This window comes from Xenopus laevis, chromosome 2L (assembly GCF_017654675.1).
Source record: "Xenopus laevis strain J_2021 chromosome 2L, Xenopus_laevis_v10.1, whole genome shotgun sequence".
Taxonomy (NCBI): Eukaryota; Metazoa; Chordata; class Amphibia; order Anura; family Pipidae; genus Xenopus; species Xenopus laevis.
This window is the reverse complement of record NC_054373.1, coordinates 104,367,647-104,383,779: the sequence shown is the minus strand read 5'-3', so window position 1 is coordinate 104,383,779 and position 16,133 is coordinate 104,367,647. Positions and strand designations below refer to the sequence as shown.

The window sequence follows — 16,133 nt, the reverse complement described above, 5'->3', positions numbered from 1 at the left end:
TTTAAATGTGGCCAGTAAAGTTTGATTCTAACACATTCACTTTGAATTGCTATGGTTCCTTCCAAGTCCTTGTCATGTTTATCAAAGGTCGAATGTTACAGTTTTTTTTACCTTGAAACTCGAATGGTATCTTATTTAAGAAAAAAACTTGAATGTCTAAAATTCAAACGAATGTTAGCAACCTGAAAACTTAAATAGAATTCAAATAGAGCTTTTCTCCAAGGAAGGCTATCAAATAAGTCAGCGGACTTCTGTCATTGACTTCTACATGAACTTCTCAGGTTTTAGGTGGCAACCTGTCGAATTCAAGTTACTTCTAGGGTAGGGGGTGATAAATCTCAAGTTTATTCAAAATAGAAAAACCTCTGAAATTACACAGATCCGAATTTTGATATAAAAGGCCCCAACTGAGCATGGTGGCCACAGAAATTTTGGTCTTTGCTAGTACCAAGAGTTTTCACTACCACTAAAGCTACCTACTACTCACTACTTTGTATATACTTATACTATTATGTGTATATATATATATATATATATATATATATATATATATATATAATGTTTTAATATTTTTTTTAAATACATCAGTTATCACAACTGGTTTGGAAAGCCCCACGTCTCCCAAGTGCATGCATACCAAATATGTATGATTGTTTTAGGATTCTCAGGATTCCTAACTTGCTTAGATAAAAAAAAACCCACAGCACTACAATACATTTTCAAACCTCCTAAGCAGAAATAAGCACACTTTACACTAAAAGGCCAAAAAATTTTGTGTTTTCTATTTGTAGACATGACTTGTTGAATGCGAAAGACATAATGCCGCTTGAAAAACCCAATACAGGAGGTATGTTAAATCCTCTTTTATTGCATGTATATTATGTGTGAATGTTCCCAATTTATATAAAGTCATAAAATTCTAATCTACATTCTATCTGAATTAAAAATGTATTCAGTAATGGAGAATGATAAAGGTTGATCCAGACTGAAAAGAGTGGTCTTTTATAGTTACAGTCTAAAACAAGTTTTAGAAGCCCACTATATAGCATGATTGGACAGCTGTAGTCCCCTGGTACATGTGGTGTTTTGTTTGACACTGCCCTAACCCACAACAAAACAGCCTTCTGCAGCTGTCACTGTTTCTTACCACTTGGCATATTAGTGAATGAAAAGTTTGCAGTTGAGTGCACACAGGGTGGTGACAGGTGGACCATGGCACCAGAAATTCAATTTAACATTTAAGCTCCAAGGTCTGCTTGTTACCACTCCATTTGCACTGCACATTTGCAGTGCACTAGAATAACAAGTATTGAGGCAGGGGTGCCCAAAAGGTAGATCGGGATCTGCCAGTAAACCTTTAGACAATATTTATTCTCTTAAGGTTATATAAAAAATAGTTGTTTGTTAAAGGGGTTGTTCACCTTCCAAACCCTTTTTGCAATTCAGCTGTTTTTAGATTATTCCCAGGAAATAAAGACTTTTTTCAATTGAAAATACCCAAAATTTAAAACCAGCAGAAGTACTTATTGTTATAGCCCAAGTTGTAAGAGTCGGAGTGTCCACAAACCATTAAGTTTAAATATATGTGCACCAAAATTGGGACTTAACCTCCGGTCTTAGATCCTTGGGTAATATGATACTGTAGCTATAAGAAGCCAAGTAGTAAAATAAAAGGAAATATTTATTCACAACCATGCCATGTCAAATACGTTAAAATGACATAGAATTAAATACAAGCAGCGCTGAAAATACATGAATGTGAAAATGCCCCCACTACTTATTCACTGCACAAAACACTATGTAATGTGGCTACAAAGCCTACGTGGTGTACGTTGTGTCGTCCTATATAGTGCACATTAGAGTCAAAGCAACAGGTGGACACTTGAATCCAATCTTTAAATGGTAATGAAATAATCCATCAAATAGAGGCCTTGCAGTGTATTGAAAAATGCAATAAGCGATATAGCTGTTGGCTTAACATATGATTATGACAGGTTTCTTTGCAAATCCATGAATGTGTTGTAACCAGGGACCCAAAATGATCAACAATTAAGTGCTCGGTTATTGAGGTCTGTTTGTGGTAAATAGCGCTTATTTGAAGAATGTGTCCATGTGTGGCCTGGTCAGTCCATCGACCTAATTAGCGATTTTACAATCGCAGCGTAGTCAATGTCCACCCATCGCTAATGGGTCAATGTTATGAATGCTGTACCAAGTGTTAAAAGGAAGTTAAGTCCCAATTATGGTGCACATATATTTAGACTTTTTTCAATTACTTTCCATTATTTCTTTTTTACTGTTTTTCCAAAATCTAAGTTTAAAGTTGAATGTTCGTGTCTGTGATGTTTGAGTTGACAGCTGAGTCACTGAGTTGACAGCTCAGTAATTCTAATATAGACTCTTAATTGTTACAATTTTGCAACATTTAGTTGATACATTTCTCAGCAGCGTCTCTGGAATATTAGCAAGTATTGTATCAATTCTAACAGCTGCCTGTAATGAAATCCAGAGATTCTGCTCAGCAGGGACAAAGATAAGAAATGTATCCGCTAAATGTATCAATTTAGAACAGTTTACAGGGTCGGCGACCCCCCTCCCAGGGCTGCTTCAGAAGGTGAAAAAAGACACTTGACACTTCAATATTAGAAAAACGGTGACACATAGAAAATAGAAAGTCATTGGAAAAAGTCATTATTTCTGGTGATCTATCTGATCTACTTGTTTGAATGTGAACCACCCCTTTAAATTTGGCAATATACAATGTCCCATAAATCAGTATTTAAAGTAATATTTTCCATGGAACAGTATGCTAACAATGTTTTTTGGATGTAGATCATAATGGGACAACATCACTAAAAGTAGACCCCACATTAGTAAAGTATGAGCACTCCATAATAATTAAGGAATGGTGCCAGAGGGAGGGTGGAGTTGTGTTCACTGTTGGTTTCCACCTGAGAACAGTGATGAAGCCAAGGGACTACCGCTTAAAGAGCCTGAGCTTCAATAGCCCTCTATAGCAGTAAGGCTCCATGCCTTTAAATTTGTCTGTAGCATCTCCCTACCTTATGACCTTGTTAGGATGTCTTTTGATGCCAGATACGTTTAGGTCTACATGCTGGACATTTTGGGATTAGTTTCCATATAAAGATTATTTCCACAAGTTGGCCAAGTGAGTATAACAAATATAGTAAAAGTGATTTTTGAATTTAGGAATTAAATATGGTTTTGCTAAACAGGAGCTTTGTCTGGACTACTTTCTTTATATTCATGTATTGCGTGTATGCTTATTTTACTAGTGAAAGAAGAATGGTATGCTAGAATAACGAAATTAAGAAAAATCGTTGATCAGTTGTTCAGTAAAAAGTTTGGTAGGTATACTTCATTTCAAATTCATTTTCTTTCATGAATCGCTTTTATTAATATTTGATTCTCCTGAGGATTAATATTCTCATAAAAAGGCATGGTAAAAAAAGATATGGAGTCATTTATAGAATATGTCTAAATAGCCTGTTATGTTCATAATTAAAATATAAGCGTTTTTTGGGTATTCCTTCTTCTTGCAGGTAGTGAGAATTGCTCCAGGTAAAACACTTCACTTATTCATGCAAAAATACTTTGTCGGAAAGATAAATCTAAAAAAGAGAGAGGTAGAGAACACCTGTTGTGTTGTTGTTACCACACCTAAAAGTTAATGATTTCCTTTGCTGACTTTATATGACTTTTATAGATTATTTTGATCATCTTTTCTGCTGCTTTTCTCCAGGCAGTTTGTTTGATCATTCATGTATGTGGGCAATAGAGATTAATCTTGGTGGGCATGTGGTGTACCTCAGAATAGCAAGCTGATTTCCAGCCCATGCTCAGGCTGACATACTGGTATGTGGGTTAGTATTTGCTATTTCAGACAAGTAAAGACATTTTAGCAAATCACGTGAAACAATTCCAAACATTTTCACTGTAGTTTTAAAAAAATGTAGTTTTTCCATCTTTCCTAGGATCTCTCTTTCTCTGTCTCTCTCTCAATAATGGAAACATGCACAGAACCTCACATCAAACATTTATTTGTGCAAATTCACCAAAAACAAATCAGCATACTAAAAATACATGATCCATATATGTGTTCATGCATAACAAACTACATGGCAGTGTTTCCCCCCCTGTCTGCATACCTTTTTTGTCAGTCACTCCCTCCTGGTACATTTCACGCCATTGGGCGCTTCATCAGAGGACTCTCTCTGAGGCAAGGCACTAAAATGCATAATCCCTCCTTCTCGCTTTAAACCAGATATCTGTGTTCTGCTTCCCTTCATTTTTTTAATGCCTCTCCTGAGGAGAGACTAGGGCAGCCCAAAAAATATTGTTTGTTTATTTTATTTTTTTTACATTAATCTGGGTTCCCCAATTGAAGTCTATATATGTGCAGCTTCTGCCTGAGGGTCTCCAAGATGCAGGCAAGGCGCTTTCGAGGTAACTTACACTGCCAGGTTTCAGTTGTGTGCAGACGCTTACAGGGGGAGAGAGGGTGGCTGGCTACGCAATTGACGTTTCAATTTTTCCGTGTACAAGAGGTTTGGCGCCATTGCAGCTCAGACCTCTTACTTGCATTACGGCATTCGCAGGCAAACTCTGATCCTTTGCTGAGCGCTCTCTATCACCATATACTACATCGCCAATGGTTAGAGACTGCAGGCAACCATTTCCAACAGTGATAACAACAGGAACCTGTGAAGCTTTGGCTCTGGTCCTCTCTCCCTCTTCACACAGGCAGCACTGAATGGGTAACTGCTTGGGTGTGCAGGTACTACATTCAGCCAGACCAGGCCAGGCATCTGTGTTCTGGCAACTGCAGGATTTGTCCCTGTAGCTCCAAATGCCAGATAAGTTTTCTTTATACAATTACAAAAAATAAATTACAAAACAAATAGAGGACTGTTAGTCTACTTAGGACTAGCCACGTCTGACCAGAGTGTGTCAAATGTTCAAAGGGGGATTTTTCATGTACTGGGTATCAGGCTTAACTGCCTTCACAGAAACCAGAATAACTAGTACCGGAATTTAATAATCAGCCTTGTTGCATCATCTTGTATTAGAGGCCAATCTAATTTTCTGCTTGATAATTTGCAATGATCCCTAAGCTTAGCTTCACAACAGCTGCTCAGAGCCCACTGAGGATGTGAGTGTCACAGACACTTCCCAAGATGCTGACCCCCTGTTACAAGTTTGAAGTCCTGGATCATTGCTGCTATTCAGAAGCTGAAACTTTAGGTGGTGCAATAAGTTCAGTATACAAAATATGGCATTTTTTTTTTTTTTTTAGCCATATTCATTTTTAGGGTTTAGTTCTCCTTTAAGGATGTCCCCATGGTGCCTTTGTCCCACCTAGGATAGACAGAGGAAAGGTCATTTTGTTACCATTAAATTATATACTCCGATTTCCATAGGGGGACACAGGCCTTACCCCCCCCCCCCGGGGAGGAATTTACTTTAGTCCCCTGCCTTCTGAAGAGGGGGCGGGGATTTACCCCCATGGTGCCTAATTATGGAGCACTAATACGACATGTATACAACCGAATCCAAAGCAAACCAAATTTATAAAAAGGGTAAATGCTGGAATGATAGTACAGGTATAGGATCTACTGCATTATCTGCAAAGCTTGGCACATGGGGTTTTACAGATAAGGGGTCTTTCATAATTTGAATCCCCTCACCTTAAGTCTGCAAAAAATCATTTAAATGTTAAATAAGCCCAGTGGCATTGTCTTGCCAACAATATGAATTCATGCAGCTTAGTTACAATCAAGAACAAGGTACTGTTTTATTATTGCAGAGAAAAATAATTTTTAAAATGAGAATTATTTGCATGAAATGGACTCTATGGCTTCCTGTAATTTGGTGCTTTCTGGATAACTGCTTTCCAGATAAGGGACTATTATTTGGAAAAAAAGATACTTATTTGTTTTTAACCTTATACATGATGGCATTCAATCATTGGTACTGTGCCATGACCATGTATGTATATAATTCTTTCCCCAGCCGAGGCTTTAGGCAAAACAGAAGCTTTAGCTGTGCCATATCAGAAATTTGAAGCAAACCCGGCTGAAATGTATGTGGAAGGGTTGCCTGATAATATCCCTTTTCGTAGTCCTTCCTGGTATGGGATTCCAAGACTGGAAAAGATTATTCAGGTTGGGAACAGGATCAAATTTGTGATTAAAAAGTAAGTTTTTTAAACAATGTATTCTACAGATACAAATGTTAATATCCAAGCTTTGTCTGCATAAAGTGCTAGCAAACCACTTGTTTTCAGAAAAGCTGTATATGCAAAATATTTATATCTAGAAGATATTTTACACTTTAACATAATATGAGTACATGACGTACATGGTTTGACATTGTGGTAGTCCAACTGGATTACAGTCAAATTCTCTGTCATGAATGAATACAAATTAAGAAAGCTGTGGTTAACAACTGACTTTCTAAGTAAAATATTTTCTTAAAATCTTCAGTTGGCTGAAACAGATTTCAATATCTACTTTCACACTTTTTTTATTGATTGAATGTGGGTGTTTTTATTTTTTACTGCAAACGTATTGGCAATAACAACATATATACATACATATATGTGTAACAAGCATTGAGTCTTAGGGCAATGACAGACAGAGTGTTTTGTTGTGGTGAAAGTTAAACCGCCTGAACCAAAATGCATAATGGTAATAGTGCATTACTAAATAATACTGTATTAAAACACAGTTTAGCTATTGCAGTCCTTATGCAATACATAGTCACTATCTTGTTTCTCTCCCACACAGACCAGAATTGCTGACACAGTCTGTAGCAGAGTCAGCCCAAAACAGAGCAAATTCAGGAGGTATGTTAATTAACACATCCAAAAAGTATTACTTTGGTGGCAGAATGTAGTTACTTGGTTAACTGTATTAAAGTTATGGACAGATTCCCTTAGGGGGAAAAACATGGCGTATTAAAGACAATTTTATGCATTTGGCTTTAGTGAAAGAAGACTGGAATGTGAGGATTACTAAATTAAGAAAGCAGGTAGAGGAGATCTTCAATACTAAATTTGGTAAGTATTACCTTTGAACCAGTTTCAATAATACATGCCCTTTGTTTTTAATCTAGCAGTATTGATTACATGTTAACTGAAGAGATAAACTAGGCATTTTCTTTATGTAGCCTGTAATTGATGCTGGTGGAGTTCCACATTGTGGAAAGACCCCTTATCAATATAACCTCAGCTCCCATGCAACCTAACATTTGCATCTATACAGTAAAGCAGATGCATCATGTGCTGCATCCACATTTTACTTTTTTCAGGGTACCATAAACAAGATGAAAATCAGGGAAATTCATTATGCATTCTATATTGGTGGGACCACAAAAAACAGGGAATGTAAAATTGAGGTTTCACTGTAATGTTAACCACTTCAGTATGCATATGTATGTATACCTTTTTACATAACGCAGGGAGGACAAGTAACATAATAAACAAATATATAGTATAAGTACACAGAGCTTAAGTTCCAAGTAGGAAGAGGGTCCCTGCCCCATACAGCTGACAGTCTACAGCATATACAATAAAATAATACAAATTCTCCCTTTATCATCTCTGTGTATTTATGCGTGTTTCGTATGGGTGCATGTATGACAGATCATAAACAATATATGCGGGATTCCTACACTTTCATAGCACTTTGTTTACCACATGGCAACAAAACCAAATCAAAGCCAAACATATCGAGTCATCACTGCCTCACTACAGCTTGCCTTCAATAAAGAAAATTATTGCTGTAAATGCCTATAAGCATGCAAGGAAGATAGATTATAGAAATATTAATTGCACACATTAAGGGGGTTATTTATTAAAGGTCGAGTTTTTCCTGAAAAATTTTAAGTAAAAATTTTTTTTTAAATTTTTCAGTAAAAAATTTAATTTTTTTTTGAGATTTGTTTTAACAGTTAGGTGGTTAAGTTTGTGCGGTTTTTGCTTATTAATAAAAAAACTCAAATGAATGCAGTCAGGAGGGGCGGGGGGAAACTCAAATACTCATATTGGTCAAGTTATCGGTGAAAAAGTAAACCACCAAAAAAAATCCAAAAATCATGAAGGCTAAAAACTTATTTCGATGGTTCAAGGGACCGTTAACTTCTACATGACCTTGATGGATTCAAGTTGGAGTATTTTCGGATTCTGTCTTTTTGCAACTTCGGGGCATAATAAATTTTAATTTTTTTTCTCTCAAAACATTAACGTTTTTACTGAAATTATCCTCAAAAGACACAGTTCGACCTGTAATAAATAACCCCCTTAGTCTGAGACTTTAAAGAAAGAATAAAAATGGCTATAAATAATCCACTAATAGTTGCCAATTCAGTCCCTCCAGGTAAAATGGCAGCTTATTAGGCTATGTCAAGGTTCTGCGGATGGTCTCCCTGAAAAATATCTAGCCGAATATCTGCCATTTATGGGTTGGACAGGTCTGAAAAATGTTGTCCATTGAGGCTGCATCAGCATGTTGACAACACTCTCCATGCCCCATTTGGCCAAACAAGCACATCTCAAAGTATATGACCAGCTTTAGTTTCACATCCTTCACTGAATCAACTTGGCAACATCCAGACCATAGTTCCCATCCACCTATTACTAGATGTGTACTGTATGCTGTTACTGAGAACAACCGGAACAAATCAGTTCCCACTAAGTTGCTTGCAGTACAGACAAGAACATATGCTTAAGAGATTCTAGTGCTGTGACAAGGATTGAAAAACATAATAGAATTATTGCCCTGACTGCTCCAGTGATCCAGTGGGTGGTTCAATCCCTTAGACAGGTGAGCAAAGATTTTGTAGGATAGCTTTGTTACAATCCAATATTTTTTATTACAGATGCTTATTTTACATCTGAGGACATGTAGTGAAACTCTATTAGTGTTAAAGTAGGAATTAGTTGTCCTTCCTGTAAAAAATAACCTCTCTAATGCAAAGTTTTCTTCACATTGCAGTTCTGTACTACTTTCTTTTTAACAGGCACAATCTCTCATTTCAGCACATGCACTGGGACTCCCTGAAGCAGTTAAAGTGCCGTACCCAGTATTTGAATGTAACCCAGAGTTCCTGTATGTCGAAGGATTGCCTGAGGGAATTCCCTTCCGGAGCCCCACATGGTTTGGGATCCCTCGGCTAGAGAGAATTGTTCGAGGAAGTGCGAAGATTAGATTTATAGTTAAGAAGTATGTGTAAACTTTTAAAGAAAAACAAAGGAAATATTTAATTTTTTAAAAATCTTAATCTGCCCATGAGGCAGTTGTTGAAAATATTTCTTAAATTGTAAATAGTTTAACTCCCAAATGTTATAGTGTTTATTCACTGTGGGTGATGTAGTTCAACTCTTCCCAATGAATTATCCTGTACTTTTTAATTTTTTATAATGTCCGGGATACACAGGGGCCGATTCACTAAATTCGAGTGAAGGATTCGAAGTAAAAAAACTTCGAATTTCGAAGTATTTTTTGGGCTACTTCGACCATCGAATGGGCTACTTCGACCTTCGACTACGACTTCGAATCGAAGGATTCGAACTAAAAATCGTTCGACTTTTCGACCATTCGATAGTCGAAGTACTGTCTCTTTAAAAAAAACTTCGACCCCCTAGTTCGGCAGCTAAAAGCTACCGAAGTCAATGTTAACCTATGGGGAAGGTCCCCATAGGCTTTCCTAAGTTTTTTTGATCGAAGGATATTCCTTCGATCGTTGGATTAAAATCCTTCGAATCGTTCGATTAGAAGGATTTTATCGTTCGATCAAAGGAATAATCCTTTGATCGTACTATCGCAGAATTTGCGCTAAATCCTTCGACTTCGATATTCGAAGTCGAAGGATTTCAATTCCTAGTCGAATATCGAGGGTTAATTAACCCTCGATATTCGACCCTTAATGAATCAGCCCCACAGAGTAGGCAGCAGCACCACATACAGAATTCATTATCACTCATTGCACTTATAGGGAAAACAGAATATTTAATTCCCCTCTTCTTCCATATTATGAGAGGTCAATACAGAATAGGGTTATGGCACCTGCAATGTGTTGGTATCAGCTGTGCTCCAATGGACAAACGTAGTGCCTATACTCCCAAAATTACCCGTCACTAATTCAAAGGCAAGGGAAATTAAATGGTCACAAGCAGACACTATTCAGATTCAGCATTTCTAAATATACTGGTTATTAGGATTAATGCATTTAAAGTATTATGCTGATTATACTGTATTTCTTTGAGCAAGAAATATTGAGGAAAATTTTAGTTGTATTCACTTTTTTCCCAAGTTAAGCCAAGGAAACCATTCACTGGATTTAGGATATTTATAACATTTATATTTATGTGATAGCTTCAAAATACGATTCCTTTAAAAATTAGGAAAACACCTGATTGCAGCTATGTAAAATGTATTCTGTTTACTTTGTAGACCTCAGCTGGTTGCAGCACACATTCCTTCTGAATTGGTTGACAAAATAAATATTGATGGTATGAATTTTTCATTATTCACTGTAAATAACATTTTTTTTTTTTTCAAATATGTCTTTATTGAAATTTTTTCATAACAAATTTTGGAATTTGGAATTACAGAAAGAAAGAATGATGGGTAAGCCCATCGGTAATACAGTTCGAGCGGATACACACGACAGCCAGAGCAGCAATCTCCTCTTAATGGCACAATGTAGAATATATTAAGGTATTATAATACACAACATTATTTCCCACATACAGATCAGTGAAAGGAAGGGAAAAACAATTAAGAATACCTCGTTATTAACATCTGATTTACGTGGTGGTTCCTGGGGGGCGTTCGTGACGTTTGTTCCTGCGAGCAGAGGAGATTTTGAATATACTGATCTGTTTCATGGACACTAGTATTGTTGAGTAAAAGTTCTGTATCATACCACGTAGTGTATCTAAACGCATACATCGTTAGGTGTCTAGTATCGGGAGTGATTGGATGTAGCTCATCCATGTCGAAAGAAATTTGTCAGTAAATTGTTCTTTGTTTGTAGTGGATTCCACCCAATCCATGTGAAATATATGGTGTAGCTTTTGTTTGACCAGAGATAGTGGGGGCGTAGATGGGGAAAGCCAATGGTGTAGGATAGTTTTCCGAGTAGCAGCCAGTAATCTTTCTGCCAGCTGTCTGTCAGAGCGGGAAAGTTTCAGGTGTGGAGGGGGAATCCCAAAAATCACCCATGGTAGCGTAAAAACGTCTGCTCGTTGAGTCAGAGACTTCCAGTATATCTGCACCTCCCCCCATAATTGTTGAATGGTAGGGCATAGCCAAAGACAATGCACAAGATCAGCCCGGGGTTGATGACATCTCAGACATTCATCCGAATTTAGGGTACCCATATGATGCCTCCTAAGAGGAGTGAGATAAGAGCCATGCAATATATTTGTAAAGCCATTTCTTGATATTTACTAACGGAAATAGCTTGCATCGCTTTTGCGTGATACTGAAGTATTTGGGAGGCGTCAGTTTGTGGGAGTACAGAAGTCCATCTGAGTGTAAATAACATTTAAGGATTTTAAGTTGGATATAATCATAACAAAGAGAGGTGGGTTGCTTGTTAAGGGATTGGTGGGAATGATGAAAACTGCAGTAGAAATGTGTTTGGAATACTTACTAAGAAGTAAATACTTATGGGCTTGTGAAATTTCTTGAAATTACCGAAAGAATACACTTCATCTATTTAAGTTACTAGTGTTTTGTATTGTTCTTTCACTCTGTTATTATATATGTTAAGCCACAAGAAAGGCCCATCATTCTTATGTACTGTGAGACAATTTTACTGCATTTTTTGCTTATTGCAATAGAATATATATTCAAGCCCTGGTTTTATAATATTATGTTAATGATATTTTTATGTTTATGATATTGTTAAGGGCTATGCAGTAGGGATGCACCAAATACACTATTTTAGGATACCAAATGTAATCCAACCCCTATTTTGCATATATAAATTTGGGTGGTTAGAGAATTGCACACGCATTGCGCAGTTAAGAATTTTTTTAATTCCTTGTTTATGTGACAAAAAGGCTTGTGATTTTTTTGGATTTAGATTCTGTTTGTCCAGGCACTTGGGGGCAGATTTACTAAAGGGCGAAGTGACTAATGCTGGCGACTATTCACCAGCGTTACAGCTTTCAGGGACTTTGCCAATTTACTGATGGGCGCAGGCATCACTTCGCTAGTGAAGTGGTGATTCACACTCTAACGGCAGGTCACTTTTCGCTCTGGCGAATGGACGTTACTCCGCAAATTCACTAAAATGCGGATTTTATTGACCGTTACCTCTTTCGCCAGACTTGCCTTCGCCAGCTCAGACCAGGCAAAGTGCAATGGAGTGCATAGAACTCAATCTTCATTTACTTACATCATATATTTTGAGTGGAAAAACTTCTAAGTCCAAAAACGCTGGCGTCTTTTACTTTTTTCAGGGTGATAGTGTTTAAAAATCTTTTTTTTGTAACCGGTTTCCCCCATACATTTTATATCAAATGGGAACATTATTTTACACTGGGCTTTTGTGTAGGGTATTATAACTCAATTGACTTTATTAGGGTTCTCTCTGCGTGTGTAAATGTAATGTATTAGATGCAGCATGTAAAGAGCATAAAGAGGTCCATTCAATTTCCCGCTTTATGCAAATTAGCCTGATCGCAAGACCTCTAGCGAAGTTGCACTAGGCAGAATTGAACGCTAGCGCTTCTTCACTTTGATTTGCTTGCATTGCCGAAGTAACGCTAGCATTTTAGTAAATTAGTGTTATCTGAGTGAATTTTTGCCTGGCGAAGTGTTGCGATGGCTGCGAAGATGTCGCTGCAGAATTTTCGCCGGTTAGTAAATTTGCCCCTTGGAATTGTCCGAATCCTTCTGAAAAATACAGAATCTTGGCCAAATCCCAAACTGCATCCCTACTATGCACACACTTAAGGGCCAGTTCCTAAGTCTTGGCCATAAAAAGCCCACACTACTGTGTTTTGGCCCTGTGTTTCTTATAACTGTATTATATGACTGACAGGTCACTTTCTTCTAATAATGGCGCTATTGAAATAAGATTCAGCATTTTTGGGTTGTAGATGCCAATAATGGGAGAGGTCTTCCCACCTTGTATATTCTCTAACAGTAATGATAAATCATTTGTTAAAACCAGTAGGCAATGTATCATTTTTTTTCTTCCCCCGCCCCCCAAAGTATCACAATATACAGGGAGTGGAAGCAATCCTGGAAGTAAACCACCTGAAGCAGCAGTTGATGGTAAGATTTCAACATTGTTCTGTTAATTGCCACAGTAATGTAAAAGGGAAGTTTACATTAGAATTAATTGTCTCTTTGATGTAGACATTGATATTCTGAGGCAACTGGCAAATGTTCTTCTGTTTTATATGTATTTACTCTCCAGTCTGAATTTAAACTGCTGCATAGTTCCTTATTTTTTAGTTTAGGCAATCTGTCCTTTATCTTCCAGTCTCCAGCCTATCTTTTACATCACTGTCTTGATTGCTAGGACAAGTGAGACGTGACATTTGAAAAGATGTGAGCTGCACAACATAGTTTAAATCATTTAAAACAATTGCAAATTGCAAGTCTTAGATTACTATTATGTTAAAAGTTTTTTAAGTTATTCATCAATGATGAGCGCAATTTTTCACCAAGTTGCACCATGAAAATGACACAGATGGACTCCAATGGGTGTAAAAATTTGTAGTGCACTAAAAAAAAATTTGTTGCATGTAAAAACTGTTCTCATCCATAGACTTCAATGCATTTCGGCAAATTTTCGAAGTTTTGCAAATTTCTGGCGAAGTGAAACAGGTCAGATTCACCCATAACTATTAAACATCCCTTTAAATTATAATTAAAAATGGAGATTTTTTTTTTTTATTGAATACATTTGACAAAAATTTAACTACCTCCTACTTTTATAACACTGTAAACCTAATGATGGAATATTCAATATTGCGTTGTTATTATTATCTGTTAATGATATAGTGGCACCACATTTTGGTAGCACTTTACAGAGACTGTTCAACACATACATTTTTGCACTTTTCGTCTCCAAATCATTAATAAAATACTGAACTATATTAGAAATAAAAACACATTTCAAAGATGTGACTAGACTAGACAATTAGAAGCTGCTTTATCATAGGTCAGGATATAAATGTATAATTATACATTTATAATTGTATATTATAATCTACATAAACTTTTTTCAAAAAACACAATGCATGATTATAATTTGTCTATAGATAAGCAAAGGATGTATTCATAGCAGGCGAATAAAAGATTCTGATGCATTTCAATACACCAATAACAAGTTCCCACAGATAAGATTAATTGGTATAGGTGGACTGATGTAATTATTTTGATTTGCTTTCTTTTGTAATAAGGCCTTATGCTTTTTATTTTATCCATATAGAACATCTATATTTGTGGCTTAACAGCATATCGTATGGTAACTTCTGGCCTTCAGCTCATAGGTGATATTTTCTTTCTTTCACAGGTGATATCTCAACAAATATCATACAAACTCCTCCTGCCCAGACTCATAGTTCCAGTATGCCTTTCAAACCTCGGGGGAGAGAATTTTCTTTTGGTAAGAATAACCTTTATTGGCTATTTATGCCATTGTTTCACTTCATATTAATTACGTTACCCCGATTTCATGTTATCTAGGGGACTGTGTCAAAATGGCCTAGATTCCAAGAAGACCTAAAAACTGTGAAAGGAATAAAAACAGTTTGCTTGTTTGGGACTGGGAAAAAACTACGTCAGGAAAACATAAAATCCGGCTTCTAATGTACAGGAATTACATTCATAAAAGTATATCAAGTATAATAAAATGTCTAGTTTTTGTTGGCCATTTGAAAATCACAGAAGGTTGCCTCATGGCTTCCATTGAATTGGTTGGGGAAATCATTGAAAGCACCACAACTGACATTTTTCAGTCCAAAACATGATCATTTGAAGCCATTTTGTCCACTTTTTGGCTGTCTGAAAATATACACGTTTTCAATTATTCTAATATATATATATATATATATATATATATATATATATATATATATGGGTATCATTTTACTTGTATACACACCACTGTACTTTATTTTACAAAAGGCTATGCTTTTGAGGAAAACTTTGATCTTCCTTGCTTCCCTAGATGATTACAGTATGCCACCAGTAACCATTGGTTAAATACAATTTAGAGGAGCATTATAGTGTCTCCTATATAAATATGCCATTTTCATAATGGTGTTTGTAGACAGAATACATTTTCAACTCGAGCCCTATGTGTACTGCCCAAACCAAGCACAAGTGTATATTGTCCCTTTATTCCTGACTGGCTATCCATACATATGTCTTAAAGGGATCCTGTCATCAGAAAACATGTTTTTTTCAAAACGCATCAGTTAACAGTGCTACTCTAGCAGATTTCTGCACTGAAATCCATTTCTCAAAAGAGCAAACAGATTTTTTTATATTCAATTTTGAAATCTGACATGGGGCTAGACATTTTGTCAATTTCCAAGCTGCCCCTGTTCATGTGACTTGTGCCTGCACTTTAGGAGAGAAATGCTTTCTGGCAGGCTGCTGTTTTTCCTTCTCAATGTAACTGAATGTGTCTCAGTGAGACATGAGTTTTTACTATTGAGTGTTGTTCTTAGATCTACCAGGCAGCTGTAATCTTGTGTTAGGGAGCTGTTATCTGGTTACCTTCCCATTGTTCTTTTGTTTGGCTGCTGGGGGTGGGGGGAAATGGAGGGGTGATATCACTCCAACTTGCAGTACAGCAGTAAAGAGTGATTGAAGTTTATCAGAGCACAAGTCACATGACTTGGGGGAGCTGGGAAATTGACAATATGTCTAGCCCCATGTCAGATTTCAAATTGAATATAAAAAAATCTGTTTGCTCTTTTGAGAAATGGATTTCAGTGCAGCATTCTGCTGGAGCAGCACTATTAACTGATTCATTTTGAAAACAAATTATTTTCCCATGACAGTATCCCTTTAACCTTGCTATTTTTCTTTACTTTTTGGGGGAAGATCTTCTTGTAATTTCTTTGTGCCTTA

At 36.6% G+C, this 16,133-nt stretch overlaps 1 protein-coding gene across 8 annotated transcripts in view; it reads left to right on the top strand.

Annotated features, from left to right (window-relative positions):
* Positions 1–16,133, top strand: part of LOC108708350 (general transcription factor II-I) — a 66,064-nt gene that overhangs the window by 39,199 nt on the left and 10,732 nt on the right. For all 8 annotated transcript variants that reach the window (XM_018246954.2, XM_018246951.2, XM_018246956.2 and 5 more), the window contains 9 exons: positions 792–847; positions 3,297–3,368; positions 6,034–6,217; positions 6,810–6,868; positions 7,010–7,081; positions 9,062–9,245; positions 10,476–10,534; positions 13,254–13,316; positions 14,566–14,658. In XM_018246954.2, coding sequence (XP_018102443.1) covers positions 792–847; positions 3,297–3,368; positions 6,034–6,217; positions 6,810–6,868; positions 7,010–7,081; positions 9,062–9,245; positions 10,476–10,534; positions 13,254–13,316; positions 14,566–14,658 — 842 coding nt within the window. The remainder of the gene's footprint in view (positions 1–791; positions 848–3,296; positions 3,369–6,033; positions 6,218–6,809; positions 6,869–7,009; positions 7,082–9,061; positions 9,246–10,475; positions 10,535–13,253; positions 13,317–14,565; positions 14,659–16,133) is intronic.